Source organism: Heterodontus francisci, chromosome 8 (genome assembly GCF_036365525.1).
Source record: "Heterodontus francisci isolate sHetFra1 chromosome 8, sHetFra1.hap1, whole genome shotgun sequence".
Lineage (NCBI taxonomy): Eukaryota > Metazoa > Chordata > Chondrichthyes > Heterodontiformes > Heterodontidae > Heterodontus > Heterodontus francisci.
The window spans coordinates 80,162,333-80,178,835 of NC_090378.1; the positions used below are offsets into that span (position 1 = coordinate 80,162,333).

Genomic DNA, 16,503 nt, shown 5'->3' on the forward strand with positions numbered 1-16,503 from the left:
GAAGCCTGGCTGTTTTCATCTTCTCATGATTTCATTCAGCAGTGTGCACCATCTACAAGATGCACTGCAGCAACTCACCAAGCCTCCTTCGACAGCACCTTCCAAACCCACAATCTCTATCACCTAGAAGGACAAGGGCAACAGATGTATGTGAACATCACCACCTGCAAGTTCCCCTCCAAGCCACATACCATCCTGGAACTATAACACCATTCCTTCACTGGGTCAAAAACCTGGAACTCCCTATTAGCACTCTGGATGTACCTACACCACATGGACTGCAGTGGTTCAAGAAGGTGGCTCACCACCACCTTCTCAAGGGCAATTAGGAATGGGTAACAAATGCTGGCCTTGCCGTGACACTCACAGCCTGTGACAGAATAAAAATAAAATTCCTATTATGAGAGATGAAGGGTGTGATCAACTACAATAAAAGTGGCAACTTTTCTTTTTATTCTGACATAGCTAAAAATATATTTTGAATTAATCACCTTATAAACCTAATTAATTTTAGTTGCAATGAAGATGTCACTATATTAAGGAGCAGAGCCTTCCAGATGTGTTCATCCCTTAAATCATAAACTGACTTGGAAGTTGGCAAATGGGGAGCAATAAGCACAGGCTTTCTGCACACATGCCACTGCAGCAGAAAATAAACAAGATGATGTTACCTCGAGGAATAATTCAAAGTTTATGGAACAAAGGAATTGTCAGAGGGAATGAGCGAGGAAATTTGAGGATGAGAATAATCAAAGATTGCAAGAGGAAGCTGGGAGTGGGGAGCTATCTTTGTACTGGTTGTAATTACAGATAATATCAATTTGTATGTTAAATCCTGTGGTTCCTTTTCGGTAAACAGTTTCCTTATCTAGCTCTTGAATTTTGAAAAGATCGCTAGTCTAGATATAATGTGATTTTATCCAATTTGTTGATGATGCATAAACCAGCACACTGTCACGTGGACTGATGTGCGAGAAAAAGAATGGGCCTGTTTTTGCAATAACAGGACATCTAACTGAGTTGCCATTATTTAGACTTGTACCTGCACCCTTCAGCTCAAAACATTTTTGCCCATTAAGTTGTTTGAACTGCGAGCTAAAAAAAATACAGTGAGAGAAGCAGGGCATCTGGGACCTGAGCGAACAAGGCAACCAATACTGCATCTCGTTAATCAACAAGATTGACGGATTAAGAAATAATCAGCTCAAGGACTGAGAAGGAAGTGTAAATTAGGGAATTCAATGTCAAAACAGCTACAGAAAGAAATGGAGAGGTGGAAAATTGGATTAAGAGAGACAAAATAAATAAAAATTTTAAATTTGACATTTTAAAAATCTCCATCAATTAGTCCCTGATGGAATGAGACTTCACACTTGTAATAGTTAATTTTCAACCAGAGGGGTTGCTTGGCAGTAATAAACAATCATTATGTCGTTAAAAAGGTACTTGCACTCAAAATAACAAGACTTAATCTTCTGTGGTGAGTTTAGTTTGTATCTACCGCACAAATACAGAAATTGCACAACATTGACTACACTTCGGTGGTGAGGCAGACAGTGAAATGCTGTTTTCATGAAGCCAATAGTGGAGTGGTATAACGTGGACAAAAACTTTTGGGTATTGGCATTTAGCTGTGCATCTGCCCCTCACCAGAAATTGCTGTACCATTTATGCAAAAATAACTGCAAACGCTATTTGACTGACCATTAATTTGCCTGCAAAATATAGTGCAAAGATTTGGTGAATTGAGTTTTTCAGTCCTTTTAAGGACACACACATTTTTATTGCTGCAAGAATGCTATTAAAATCTAATCGTACAGAAACCCATGGGGATAGGCTTATGAAAGCTTGTGTGCTGCATTCGAAGCCCCGTTCCACCATCAATGCCATGTATCACAGACTGTCTGTTAACGATGTTATATTTACGTACAATTAAATACACTTACATTTTATGATGTTGGCTTTACCAACAACATAAAGTACCTTCCAAAATTGTTGCAGAAATATGAATTACAATGAGTTTGGTAGGAGTGCCTTCTGACAGAAGAAGTAGCCTTAAACAGTACATTTTATCTAGAAGCTCTAGTATATTAGTGGGATGGAGAGTTTTTTAGTTTTTAGTTTTAGAGATACAGCACTGAAACAGGCCCTTCGGCCCACCGAGTCTGTGCCGACCATCAACCACCCATTTATACTAATCCTACACTAATCCCATATTCCTACCACATCCCCACCTGTCCCTACATATTTCCCGACCACCTACTTATACTAGGGGCAATTTATAATGGCCAATTTGCCTACCAACATGCAAGTCTTTCGGCTTGTGGGAGGAAACCGGAGCACCCGGAGAAAACCCACGCAGACACAGGGAGAACTTGCAAACTCCACACAGGCAGTACCCAGAATTGAACCTGGGTCACTGGAGCTGTGAGGCTGCGGTGCTAACCACTGCGCCACTGTGCTGCTACTATCTTGGTCTACTATCTTGGAAAGCTACAGTATTAAACCAGACTGACAAAAAAGCAGAAAAATCTGGAGGAGCTTATAGAGAAATCCTACTTTACCAATCTGCTCTCCCAGCTGAAGAAAGATTTGTGAAGACACAGGGTCAAACAGTACAATCATATCTTTTATTTATATAGTGCCTTTAATGCAACAAGCATTAAAGAAGGGATGCACAGGATGTCAGAATTGAAGAATTGGACAGCATAGAATCGCAAGTATAGCTGGAGGAAATTACAAAGGTAGTTTAGACAAGGTTGTAGACTAATTTGTTAGTGAGGATGATAATTTTGAATTAAATTCATTGGGTTGAAGCCCATGGAATAAAAGGAACAGCAGCAGCAAGGATATAAAGTTGGCTGAGTGACAAGAAACAGGGAGTAGTGATGAGTGGTTGTTTTTCGGACTGGAGGAAGGTGTTCCCCAGGGACTGGTACTGGGGCCACTGGTTTTCTTGATATATATTAGTGACTTAAACATAACTTCAAAATTTGCAGATGACACAAAACTTGTAAGTATAGTGAACTATGAGGAGGACTTAAGAGGACAAAGACAGGCTGGTAGAATGGTGGCTGTGTGGCAGATGAAATTTAACAGAGAGGATATTGTGTTTTCCTTTCCTTGTGCTTACTACCCTGCAATGTGGAAAATTGCCCAGGTATGTCCTGTGCACAAAAAGCAGGACAAGTCCAACCCGGCCAATTACCGCCCCATCAGCCTACTCTCAATCATCAGTAAAGTGATGGAAGGTGTCATCAACAGTGCCATCAAGCGGCACTTGCATTGCAATAACCCACTCAGTGATGCTCAGTTTGGATTCCGCCAGGGCCACTCAGCTCCTGACCTCATTGCAGCCTTGGTTTAAACATGGACAAAAGAGCTGAACTCAAGAGGTGAGGTGGGAGTAACTGCCCTTGACATCAAGGCAGCATTTGACCGAGTATGGCATCAAGGAGCCCTAGCAAAACTGAGGTCAATGGGAATCAGGGGGAAAACCCTCCGCTGGTTGGAGTCATACCTAGCGCAAAGGAAGATGGTTGTGGTTGTTGGAGGTCAATCATCTGAGCTCCAGGACATCACTGCAGGAGTTCCTCAGGGTAGTGTCCTAGGCCCAACCATCTTTAGCTGCTTCATCAATGACCTTCCTTCAATCATAAGGTCAGAAGTGGGGATGTTCACTGATGATTGCACAATGTTCAGCACCATTCGCGACTCCTCAGATACCGAAGCAGTCCATGTAGAAATGCAGCAAAACTTGGACAATATCCAAGCTTGGGCTGATAAGTGGCAAGTAACATTCACGCCACACAAGTGCCAGGCAATGACCATCTCCAACAACAGAGAATCTAACCAACTCCCCTTGACGTTCAATGGCATTATCATCGCTGAATCCCCTACTATCAACATCCTAGGGACTACCATTGACCAGAAACTGAACTGGAGTAGCCATATAAATACCGTGGCTACAAGAGCAGGTCAGAGGCTAGGAATTCTGCAGTGAGTAACTCACCTCCTGACTACCCAAAGCCTGTCCACCATCTACAAGGCACAAGTCAGGAGTGTGATGGAATACTCTCTACTTGCCTGGATGGGTGCAGCTCCAACAACACTCAAGATGCTCAACACCATCCAGGACAAAGCAGCCCACTTGATTGGCACTCCATCCACAAACATTCACTCCCTCCACCACAGACGCAGAGTGGCAGCAGTACCATCTACAAAATACAATGCAGCAACGCACCAAAGCTCCTTAGATGGCTTCTTCCAAACCCGTGACCTCTACCAACGAGAAGGACGAGGGCAGCAAATGCATGGGATTACCACCACCTGCAAGTTCCCCTCCAAGTCACACACCATCCTGACTTGGAAATATATTGCCGTTCCTTCACTGTCGCTGGGCCAAAATCCTGGAACTCCCTTCCTAACAGCACTGTGAGTGTACCTACCCCAAATGGACTGCAGCGGTTCAAGAAGGTAGCTCACCACCACCTTCTGAAAGGCAATTAGGGATGGACAATAAATTCTGGCCTAGCCAGCGACGCCCACATCCCATGAATGAAAAAAAACTTAGGAGATCAAGGCACTGACCACACAGCAGAGGTCAGTTCACACTTATATAGTGGGTTCCTTTACTGAGGGTAGTAGCATGATATTACATTGCAAGAGAACATTTGTACATGTTTGGTCTGTTTGGTGATTAGCAGCAGACTGAGGATGAGAATCAGTCACATGGTATGTTACATCATTTCCTCTCTAGCAAGGTGTACTGAAAATGTAACCACACCCACTTAAAGGTGTACTACAACAGAGAAATGTGAAGTGTTGCATTTTGGTAGGAAGAACTAGGAGAGGCAATATAAACTAAAGAGTACTATTCTAAAGGGGGTGTAGGAACAGAGAGATCTGGGGGTATATGTGCACAAATTGTTGAAGTTGGCAGGACAGGGCAGGTTGAAAAAGTGGTTAAAAAAGCAGATGGGATCCTGGGCTTTAAAAATAGAGACATGGGCTGGAATTTTACGCCACCCCATGAGCCGGATGGTGGCGGGGGAGTGGCATAAAATGGAACGGGAGACTCCGGGAGGCTTTCAGTCCAGCTTTCGTCCGCCCAACATAAAATCGAGTACAAAAGCAAGGAAGTTATGATGAACCTTTCCAAAAACATCAGTTCGGCATCAACAGGAGTATTGTGTCCAATTCTGGGCACCACACTTTAGGAAGGATGTGAAGGCTTTAGAGAGGGTACAGAAAAGATTTATGAGAATGGTTCCAGGTATGAGGGACTTCAGTTCTGTTCAGTTATGAGGTTGTTCTCATTAGAGAAGAGAAGGTTGAGAGGAGTTTTGATAGCGATGATCAAACTCAAGAGTGGTCTCAACATAATAGATAGGGAGAAACTGTTTCCATTTGCGGAAGGGTTGAGAACCAAAGGAAACAGATTTAGGGTGATTGGCAAAAGAAACCAAGGCATGAGAAAAACCTTTTTACTCCGCAAGTAGATCAGATCTCAAATGCACTGCCTGAAAGAGTGGTGGAGGCAGATTCAATCATGGCTTTCAAAAGGGAATTGGATAAGCAACTGAAGAGTAAAAAATTGCAGGACTATGGCCAAAGGGCAAGGGAATGGGACTAACTAAATTACTCTTACAGAGAGCTGGCACTGTCTCGATAGGCCGAATGGCCTCCTTCTGTACTGTATGTTTCTATTCTATGTTCTATGAATGAGATACCCACTGGAGATTAGTGAGGGCAGCAGTGATGGGCAAGTGTAATTCAGTGCTGGAAAGGCAGCACAGATTTGCAGAAGTTGGAGTTTGCATTGGATGGAGCTTTGTAGGTTGGTGAGGAAGCCATTGCAGAAGCCAAGTCTGAGGGGTAACAAAAATGTGGGTAAGATTTTCATTAGTGGTGCGGGGAGTGAGAGGTAAGTGTACTGTTGCATGATGTTGGAGCTGGAAGTAGGTGGTCATTGTAATGCATAGAATATGGAGTTTGAAGTGCTGCTTAGGGTCAAATAGGATATTAAGGTTGCACAATGTATGATTCAGTATGAGTGAGCAGACTGGGGACAAGAATGAAGTGGAAGAAAGGGTACAGAGTTGTTGGTGAGGAGAATAAGGTAGCTTTGATCCTGGTGATTGTGAATTTGAAAAAGTTCTGGCTAATCCATGGCTTGGTTTAGACAAGCAATCTGGCAACAATGAGAATGTTGTGAAGTTGAGGGTGGTGGTGGTAACGCAGGGCTGGTTTTGTTGGCATATATGCGGGAGTTAACTCCATGTCTGCAGATAATGTAACATGTAAATGAAGAAATGAAGGGGCCAAGGATGGAACTGTAGGGTACTTCTGACATGACTGTATAGGGACAGAAGGAGAAGCAAGCAAGGGTAGTTCCTTAAAGGTGGACCTGCAAAACAATCAGTCGCTTTGGATGAAGTAGTCAACTGTGTGGAACACAACAGAGAGGCTGAACAGGACAAGGATGGATAAGCTGCAACAGTTGCAGTCACAAAAGATTTAATCGGTGATTTTTGTGACAGTGCTTTTGACAGGATGAAAGTTGAACTGAAAAGATTCAAACAGAACATTTTAGGAGAGGTGAACTTCCAGGTGGCTAGTGCCAAAATATTCAGCAGAAGAAAGGGAGATTAGAAATAAAAACCGAAAGTGCTGGAAAAACTCAGCAGGTCTGGCAGCATCAGTGGAGAGAGATGCAGAGTTATTGTTTCAGGTCAGTGACCCTTCTTCAGAAAGGGAGATTAGATCTAGGGCAGTGCAAAAGGTCAAGATGTGGTTTTTGAGGAAAAAGTGAAAATGACAGCTTTGAAGGAGAGGGGAAATGCAGCATCTTCAATTTTGTATACCTTGATTTCATCACCAATGCTTTTTCTTTCCAGGAGAATGTCATTGAATGTATGATGTGCTACGCTCCGTTTAATAATAGTTTGTACCAACAGTGATACTGAGACAGAAGAGTCACCGGCACTTGTTAATGAGAGAGAGGCATTCTCCACTCGATAATAGCAGATGGCATTCACCTGAGCAGTCACCATGTCTTTGGATATAACCTGCAAAATAAATGTCAGTATCTTGAATGTTACAACTCCTTCTATTTCATTGGAGACCACTCAACATTAATTAAACACTAACTAGAGCCAATCAAATCACAAATCATGCTCATGTATAATAAACTTACCTCTTTCTTGTTTAAACCCAAGAAAACCTATCCAATTGATTCTTTTGCAATTGCTGAGGTGGTAAGCACAACCACTGTTTTTGAAAAGGAATAAACCCTGTTGCGGTCAAATGAGAGGAAGGGCGAAAAGGGAGCCTGAGACCCCCTCCTCACCTGGCTGTAACTCCAGGAAGTTTCAGGTTTGATCCCCAGTTTGATTGCAGAAGGTTCCAGTTTGATCTCTAGTCATTTGGGGCCATTCTAATTGAATTTATTGTAGGGATGCAGGGGGTGGTGGGCAGAGAAATTAGTGTTCCCACTCCTTGTTGATATCCAGTGGCCCCTGTTGGATGTATTCATGTATTTGTGTCTGGTGGAACGAGTATGGCCATGATGGTCCATGCAGTTGAATAGCCTGTTGACTGTTCTTTCAGATGCTGATAGATTGACCTGCTGTGCTTTTCCAATATTTTCTGTTTTTATTGTGGATTTACACTTTTTCATTTTAACTCAGTGTAACAGGGGGAGTATACCTAAGATATGTGATGTTTTCTGGTGAACCACTGATATTTCATCTGTACAGGTAATAATGAGGAGAAAGAGCAACAGATGGCAGCAGATGGTCACGGATAGTCGTGAATAGTGAGGAACTCCCCAGGGAGCTGACTGTCCAGGAGCCATCTTGGAGAATAGAACTCGATCATTTCCATTTTCGCTGTTTCTGGTGCATTATGGGTATATCCTGGCAGGACAAAATCACAAATGCAACAGTCCTCTCAAAGACAGAGCTCCCAAATGTGTTGGCATTAATCAAACAGAGGCAGCGGGATGGAAAACAGTTGAATACCCAAGGATCTTCTGTATAGTGAGGTGGCCGGGGCCAGACGGCCAGTGCGGACCCCAAAGCTCCGCTTCAAGGATGCTTGCATGCGTGACATGAAGGCCCTAATTGTCGCTGACAAAAGAGGGAAATGGCGACACATCCTGTGGACTGGGGTGCACTACCACGACAACCAGTTGCTACGGCAGCTTGGCAACAGGCGCCAACGTCAAAAACAATTCACAGCGTCACTTGGCAGCTTCATGTGCAACACTTGTGGCAGAACCTGTCTCTCAAGGTTTGGCCTTCACAACCATCAACAAAGGTGCACATAAGTGGATTGTTTGCTGTGAGTCCATCATCTTTCATAGATGGAAGGATGCCAACCATAGCTAGTAATAAAAGAACAAAGAACAAAGAACAGTACAGCACAGGAACAGGCCATTTGGCCCTCCAAGCCTGCGCCAATCTTGATGCCTGCCTAAACTAACACCTTCTGCACTTCCGGGGCCCATATTCCTCTATTCCCTTCCTATTCATGTATTTATCAAGATTTCTCTTAAACGTCGCTATCGTATCTGCTTCCACCACCTCCCCTGGCAGCAAGCTCCAGGCACTCACCACCCTCTGTGTAAAAAACTTGCCTTGCACATCCCCTCTAAACTTTGCCCCTCGCACCTTAAACCTATGTCCCCTAGTAACTGACTCTTCCACCCTGGGAAAAAGCTTCTGACTATCCACTCTGTCCATGCCGCTCATAACTTTGTAAACCTCGATCAATTCGCCCCTCCACCTCCGTCGTTCCAGTGAAAACAATCTGAGTTTTTCCAACCTCTCCTCATAGCTAATGCCCTCCAGACCAGGCAACATCCTGGTAAACCTCCTCTGTACCCTCTCCAAAGCCTCCACGTCCTTCTGGTAGTGTGGCGACCAGAATTGCACGCAATATTCTAAGTGTGGCCTAACTAAGGTTCTGTACAGCTGCAACATGATTTGCCAATTTTTATACTCTATGCCCCGACCGATGAAGGCAAGCATGCCATATGCCTTCTTGACTACCTTATCCACCTGCGTTGCCACTTTCAGTGACCTGTGGACCTGTATGCCCATATCTCTCTGCCTGTCAAATCTCCTAAGGGTTCTGCCATTTACTGTATACTTCCCACCTGCATTAGACCTTCCATAATGCATTACCTCACATTTGTCCGGATAAAACTCCATCTGCCATTTCTCCGCCCAAGTCTCCAACCGATCTATATCCTGCTGTATCCTCTGACAATCCTCATCATTATCCACAACTCCACCAACCTTTGTGTCGTCCGCAAACTTACTAATCAGACCAGCTACATTTTCCTCCAAATCATTTATATATACTACAAACAGCAAAGGTCCCAGCACTGATCCCTGCGGAACACCACTAGTCACAGCCCTCCATTCAGAAATACACCCATCCAATGATACCCTCTGTCTTCTATGACCAAGTCAGTTCTGTATCCATCTTGCCAGCTCACCTCTGATCCCATGTGACTTCACCTTTTGTACCAGTCTGCCATGCGAGACCTTGTCAAAGGCTTTACTAAAGTCCATATAGATAACATCCACTGCCCTTCCTTCATCAATCATCTTCGTCACTTCCTCAAAAAACTCAATCAAATTAGTAAGACACGACCTCCCCTTCACAAACCATGCTGTCTCTCGCCAATAAGTTTGTTTGTTTCCAAATGGGAGTAAATCCTGTCCCGAATAATCCTCTCTAATAGTTTCCCTACCACTGACGTAAGGCTCACCGGCCTATAATTTCCTGGATTATCCTTACCACCCTTCTTAAACAAAGGCACAACATTGGCTATTCTCCAGTCCTCTGGGACCTCACCTGTTGCCAATGAGGATGCAAAGATTTCTGTCAAGGCCCCAGCAATTTCTTCCCTTGCCTCCCTCAGTATTCTAGCGTAGATCCCATCAGGCCCTGGGGACTTATCTACCTTAATGCTTTGCAAGACACCCAACACCTCCTCCTTTTTGATAACGACATGACCCAGACTATCTGCACTCCCTTCCCTAGGCTCATCATCCACCAAGTCCTCCTCTTTGGTGAATACTGATGCAAAGTACTCATTTAGCACCTTGCCCATTTCCTCTGGCTCCACACATAGATTCCCATCTCTGTCCTTGAGTGGACCAACCCTTTCCCTGGTTACCCTCTTGCTCTTTATATATGTATAAAAAGCCTTGGGATTTTTCTTAATCCTGTTTGCCAATGACTTTTCATGACCCCTTTTAGCCCTCCTAACTCCTTGCTTAAGTTCCTTCCTACTGTCTTTATATTCCTCAAGTGCTTCATCAGTTCCTCGCCTTCCAGCCCTTACAAATGCTTCCTTTTTCTTTTTGACTGGGCTCACAATATCCCGTGTTATCCAAGCTTCCCGAAACTTGCCAAACTTGTCTTTCTTCCTTACAGGAACATGCTGGTCCTGGATTCTAATCAGCTGACGTTTGAAAGACTCCCACATGTCAGATGTTGATTTACCCTCAGCCGCCCTCAATCTAAATTCTTCAGTTCCTGCCTAATATTGTTATAATTAGCCTTCCCCCAATTTAGCACCTTCACCCGAGGACTACTCTTATCCTTATCCACAAGTACCTTAAAACTTATGGAATTATGGTCACTGCTTCCGAAATGCTCCCCCACTGAAACTTCGACCACCTGGCCGGGCTCATTCCCCAATACCAGGTCCAGAATGGCCCCAAGCCTAGTTGGACTATCTACATACTGTTTCAAGAAACCCTCCTGGATGCTCCTCACAAATTCTGCCCCATCCAAGCCCCTAGCACTAAGTGAGTCCCAGTCAATATAGGGGAAGTTAAAATCATCCACCACCACAACCCTGTTACCTTTACATCTTTCCAAAATCTGTCTACATATCTGCTCCTCTACCTCCCGCTGGCTGTTGGGAGGCCTGTAGTAAACCCCCACCATTGTGACTGCACCCTTCCCATTCCTGAGCTCCACCCATATCGCCTCGCTGCATGACCCCTCTGAGGTGTCCTCCCGCAAATCTGCCAAATTTTTCAAAATAATAAGAATTGACTTATGAATGGAAGTATTCAGCAAGGACATTTCCTGGAACAACCAGCAACGAGTTGTTCTGAAATATGTACTGTGCAGATAACTCATGTTGAATCACAAGAGTGGCCAACACACGCCTCATCCTCATCAATCTATCTGTCGCAGATACATCTGTCCATGACAGTATTGGTAGAAGTGACCACCGCACAGTCCTTGTGGAGGTGAAGTCCTGTCTTCACACTGAGGGTACCCACCATCAAATTGTTGGCACTACCACCGTGCTAAATGGGATAGTTTTCAAACAGATCTAGCAACTAAAAACTGGGCATCCATGAGGCACTGTGGACCATCAGCAGCAGCAGAATTGTATTCAACCACAATCTGTAACCCCATGGCTTGGCATATCCCTCACTCTACCATTACCATCAAGCCGAGGGATCAAACCTGGGTCAATGAAGAGTGCAGGAGGGAAAGCAGCACCAGGTATATCTAAAAACGAGGTGTCAGCCTGGTGAAGCTACAAGACAGAACTACTAAAATAAAAGCAAAATACTGCGGATGCTGGAAATCTGAAATAAAAACAAGAAATGTTGGAACCACTCAGCAGGTCTGGCAGCATCTGTGGAAAGAGAAGCAGAGTTAACGTTTCGGGTCAGTGACCCTTGGAAGGAAGAAGGGTCACTGACCCAAAACGTTAACTCTGCTTCTCTTTCCACAGATGTTGCCAGACCTGCTGAGTGGTTCCAGTATTTCTTGTTTTTATTTAAGACAGAACTACTTGCTTGCCAAACAGCGGAAGCAGCATGCAATAGACAGAGCTAAGTGATCCCACATCAACAGATCAGATCAAAGCTCTACAGTCCTGCCACATCAGCAATTGGATCAAACTGCTCTACACGAACATCAGTAGTGCAGTCTCAATCAATGGGTGGGATTCAGAAAGTTTCCCAATCCAATCTGGAGTCAGACAGGGCTGTCCTCTCTCCCCTGTCTTGTTTGTTTGCTGTATTGAACCCTTTGTAGAGTCTATTAGAAAGGATGTGAGCATAAGAGGGGTGACAATCCAGTGGAGGCACCCAGGTTAAAACCTCCCTATACGTGGATGATGCCCCCTCATCTGCTCGGATCCGCTGTCCGTTCGCAGACTAATGAGCATCTGCGACCAGTTCGAACTGGCCTCGGGAGCCAAAGTTAACAAGAGCGAGGCCATGTTCTTTGGGAATTGGGCTGACTGATCCTTTGTCCCCTTCACCATCAGGTCAGACTACCTGAAGGTGTTGGGGATATAGTTCGGAGGGGCCGTGGCATGGAGGACTTTACAGTGTCGACAGGGCTGGGTTTGCCGTTGTCTTTTCCGGTGCCTAGGTTGATGCCAGGTGGTCCATTCCTTTTAGACTTTTCCCTAGCAGTTTAGTACTACTGAGTGGCTTGCTAAGCCATTTCAGTGGAAATTTAAGAGTCAACCACTTTGGAGTCACATGTTGGCCAGACCAGGTAAGGACTGCCGATTCCCTGGACATTGGTGAACCAGATGAGTTTTTACAACAATTGACAATGGTTTCATGGTCACCATTACTGAGACTAGCCTTTTAAATTCCAGATTTATAAATTGTATTTAAATTTCACCAGCTGCCATGGTGAGATTTGAACCTGTGTCTCCAGAGCATTAGCCTGGGTCTTTGCATTACCAGTCCAGTGATATTACCACTATGCCACCGCCTTCCCTCAAATGTTAGATAAAATTTAGCCTGTCCAACCAATTATTCTCTCATGTCCCTGTAAAAACAATCTCAATATCATTTACAAAATGTAATAATCATGAATCCCTTCAGATGACAGGAACTAGACTGTTTACTTTTTGAGACCCCTTAAGTTCCTCGTTCAACTACCTCTACTGATAGTTTGTTCCACATGTTGATAACTATTCAGCTGAAGAAGTAGGTGACTTGGCTCCATGCATTCACTCGGGTTTGTGCTTTATTGATTGCTTTTTTCACATGCATTTGCTTTTTGTATACTTACTTCATGAAATGGGATCTCCAAGGTTTTGATACGTAGATCCACTTTGTGATAAGTGTCCAGACATGGCATGAAGAAGAAGAGACCTATAATGAGAACCAATGAAAGATCACTTATATGATAATAATCTTATCCTCTCTCACTGATCTTTTGTATCAGTAGTGCAGCACTTTTTGACTGCTTTAAGAGAAACCCAAGTCCTATTGCGAAGACATCTTAAAATAAATTTACTGATCCCACTCTCCTCGTAAGGTGTCACCTTCAAAGGAGGTATGGGTTAAAGATATAGCTACAACATTGTAGCAACAAATATCCAACATGCACTGCCTTCAAGTGCAATTACAAGCTGGGGATATGGGATCAGCGAATCTACCCCTTTACCTAAAATAAAAACAAGAAATGCTGGAAATACTCAGCAGGTCTGGCAGCATCTGTGGAGAGAGAAGCAAAGTTAACGTTTCAGGTCAGTGACCCTTCTTCAGAACTGGCAAATATTAGAAATGTAAAGGTTATAAGCAAGTAAAGTGGGGGTGGGGCAAGAGATAACAAAGGAGAAGTAGTAGATAGGACGAGGTCACAGAATAGGCCAGAAGGTCATGGAGCAAGGATATGTTAATGGTGTGTTGAAAGACAAAGCATTAGTACAGAAAGGGTGTTAACGGACGGAAAATTGAATAGCCACAAGTACAAACATGAAAAAAACAGTGGGTAAGCAAACTGAACAAACTAAGATGAAATAAAATAAAATAAACACAAAAAAAGGAAAAAGAAAAAAAAAAACTAAAAATAAAAGTAAAATGGGGGGCCTGTCATGCTCTGAAATTATTGAACTCAATGTTCAGTCCGGCAGGCTGCAGTGTGCCTAATCGGTAAATGAGATGCTGTTGCTTGAGCTTGCATTGATGTTCACTGGAACACTGCAGCAATCCCAGGACAGAGATGTGAGCATGAGAGCAGGGAAGGTGTTGAAATGGCAAGCAACCGGAAGCTCGGGGTCCTGCTTGCGACTGAGCGGAGGTGTTCCACAAAGCAGTCACCCAGTCTGCATTTGGTCTCCCCAATGTAGAGGAGACCACACTGTGAGCAGCGAATACAGTATACTACATTGAAAGAAGTACAAGTAAATTGCTGCTTCACCTGAAAGGAGTTTGGGGCCCGGGATAGTGAGGAGAGAGGAGGTAATTGGGCAGGTATTACACCTCCTGCGATTGCAGGGGAAGGTGCTGTGGGAAGGGGAAGAGGTGATGGGGGTAATGGAGGAGTGGACCAGGGTATCACGGAGGGAACGATCCCTTCGGAATGCTGACAGGGGAAGGGAGGGGAAGATGCGTTTGGTAGTGGCATCATGCTGGAGATGGCGGAGGATGATCCTTTGGATGTAGAGGCTGATGGGGTGGAAAGTGAGGAGAAGGGGAACCCTGTCACGGTTCTGGGAGGGAGGGGAATGGGTGAGAGCAGAGGTGCGGGAAATGTGCCGGACACGGTTGAGGGCCCTGTCAACCACAGTGGGGGGGAATCCTCTGTTGAGGAAAAAGGAAGACATATCAGAAGCGCTGTCATGGAAGGTAGCATCATCAGAGCAGATGTGTCGGAGACGGAAAAACTGGGAGAATTGAATGGAGTCCTTACTGGAGGCAAAGTGTGAAGAAGTGTAGATGAGGTAGCTGTGGGAGTCGATGGGTTTATAATGGATATTAGTAGACAACCTATCCCCAGAGATGGAGACAGAGAAGTCGAGGAAAGGATGGGAAGTGTCGGAGATGGATCATGTAAAGGTGAGAGAAGGGTGGAAATTAGAAGCAAAGTTGATAAAGTTTTCCAGTTCGGGGCGGGAGCAAGAAACGGCACCGATACAGTCATCAATGTACCGGAAAAAGAGTTGGGGGATGGGGCCTAAGTAGGACTGGAACAAAGAATGTTCGACATATCCCACAAAAAGACAGGCATAACTAAGACCCATGCAGGTATCCATAGCAGCACCTTTTACTTGAAGGAAGTGAGTGGAGTTGAAGGAGAAGTTGTTCAATGTGAGAACAAGTTCAGCCAGGCGGAGGAGGGTGGTGGTGTATGGGGACTGGTTGGGCCTCTGTTCAAAGAAGAAGCGGAGAGCCCTCAAACCGTCCTGGTGGGGTTGGAGGTGTAGAGAGATTGGACGTCCATAGTGAAGAGGAGGTGGTTGGGGCGAGGAAACTGGGAATTGTCAAAATGACGTAGGGCGTCAGGAGAGTCACGGATGTAGGTGGGAAGAGACTGGACCAGCGCAGAAAAGATAGAGTCAAGATAGGAAGAAATAAGTTCAGTGGGGCAGGAGCAGGCTGACACAATGGGTCTGCCAGGACAGCTACCCTTTTACCTAATGGATTGTCAGTCATTGAGAAACATTACAGCTTTCTTTGCATTTGCCTTCCGTCAGTTTGCCTGAATTCTGGGGTGCTCCCTCCTAAAATAGGAGGGCCTATTGATCCTCCCATGGTACTAGTTATTGCTAAACCCTACTAATACTGGATCCATTTAAAATATCATTTCCACTTATCTATGCCTATTCAAAATCGAGGTCCAGAGATAAATTAATACAAAATGCCTCCTGGTGGAAATTGTCAAGTTTCAATGCACTGTGTCGTAATGCTACATCCAAAGGACCTATCAAATTATGTGCACCTAACCAGTTTAACCTAGTTGAATCTGATCCCAGTTTGAGAAAAGTACATTTCGCAGAGTTTTTAAAAAATATTTGTTTTTTCATGTAGGTGCCATTGTGAGTTATTGTCTATCCTTAGTTGTCCTGAGAAAGTGGTAGTGGGCCTTTTCCTTGAAGCACTGCAGTCCTTGTAATGATGATGCTTCCACAATGAAAATATACAAGTCAAAATTCTTATGCACCAGAACTGAGGTTCTGGCTGATAATTCACTGTGTGATATTTCCTCTTTGAAAAGCCAGTACCATCAGAGTAAAATGCTTAAACGTCATCTTGTTTAGAAATAAAAGGTGCAATACTGGCAGCAATGTGCCTAAATTTCCTAAAGCCACTGAGGAAATAGCCACTTACCCGGCCCCCTGGCTCTCCCTGGTAGCAGTCGTCCCAGTCTGAATATCACCGCACGCTCGTATTCTTGGACTATCTGCACCACAAAGGGAAGGATGATTATCACACTAGTGAGTATTAGTTACTGGCATAAAATCCAGCCATCAAATCACAAGACCTCCACAATATTTACTTCCTTTTAAATATTGACTGTTTGTGATGTGTTTCAAATGTTTTCTGCATTTATATTAGTTTTGTTTTCTTTGGGATCATCCCTTTGGAACAAACTGCTGAGAAATTACTGAATGCACCCAGGCAAATGATGGTCATCATCTAGACTTAAACACATGACCTAGTGGTTGAGGGTCAAGTACTAATGCCCAAAAGATACTTCATA

At 44.2% G+C, this 16,503-nt stretch overlaps 1 protein-coding gene across 13 annotated transcripts in view; it reads right to left on the reverse strand.

Moving 5' to 3' along the window:
* LOC137372938 (podocin-like) overlaps positions 1-16,503 on the reverse strand; it is a 122,278-nt gene that overhangs the window by 94,522 nt on the left and 11,253 nt on the right. For 11 of the 13 annotated variants that reach the window (XM_068037461.1, XM_068037471.1, XM_068037463.1 and 8 more), the window contains exons 3-5: positions 16,131-16,203; positions 13,087-13,169; positions 6,867-7,070 (exon numbers count right to left, since the gene is read on the reverse strand). In XM_068037461.1, coding sequence (XP_067893562.1) covers positions 6,867-7,070; positions 13,087-13,169; positions 16,131-16,203 — 360 coding nt within the window. The remainder of the gene's footprint in view (positions 1-6,866; positions 7,071-13,086; positions 13,170-16,130; positions 16,204-16,503) is intronic. The other 2 variants (XM_068037462.1, XM_068037465.1) reach the window with 2 other exon arrangements.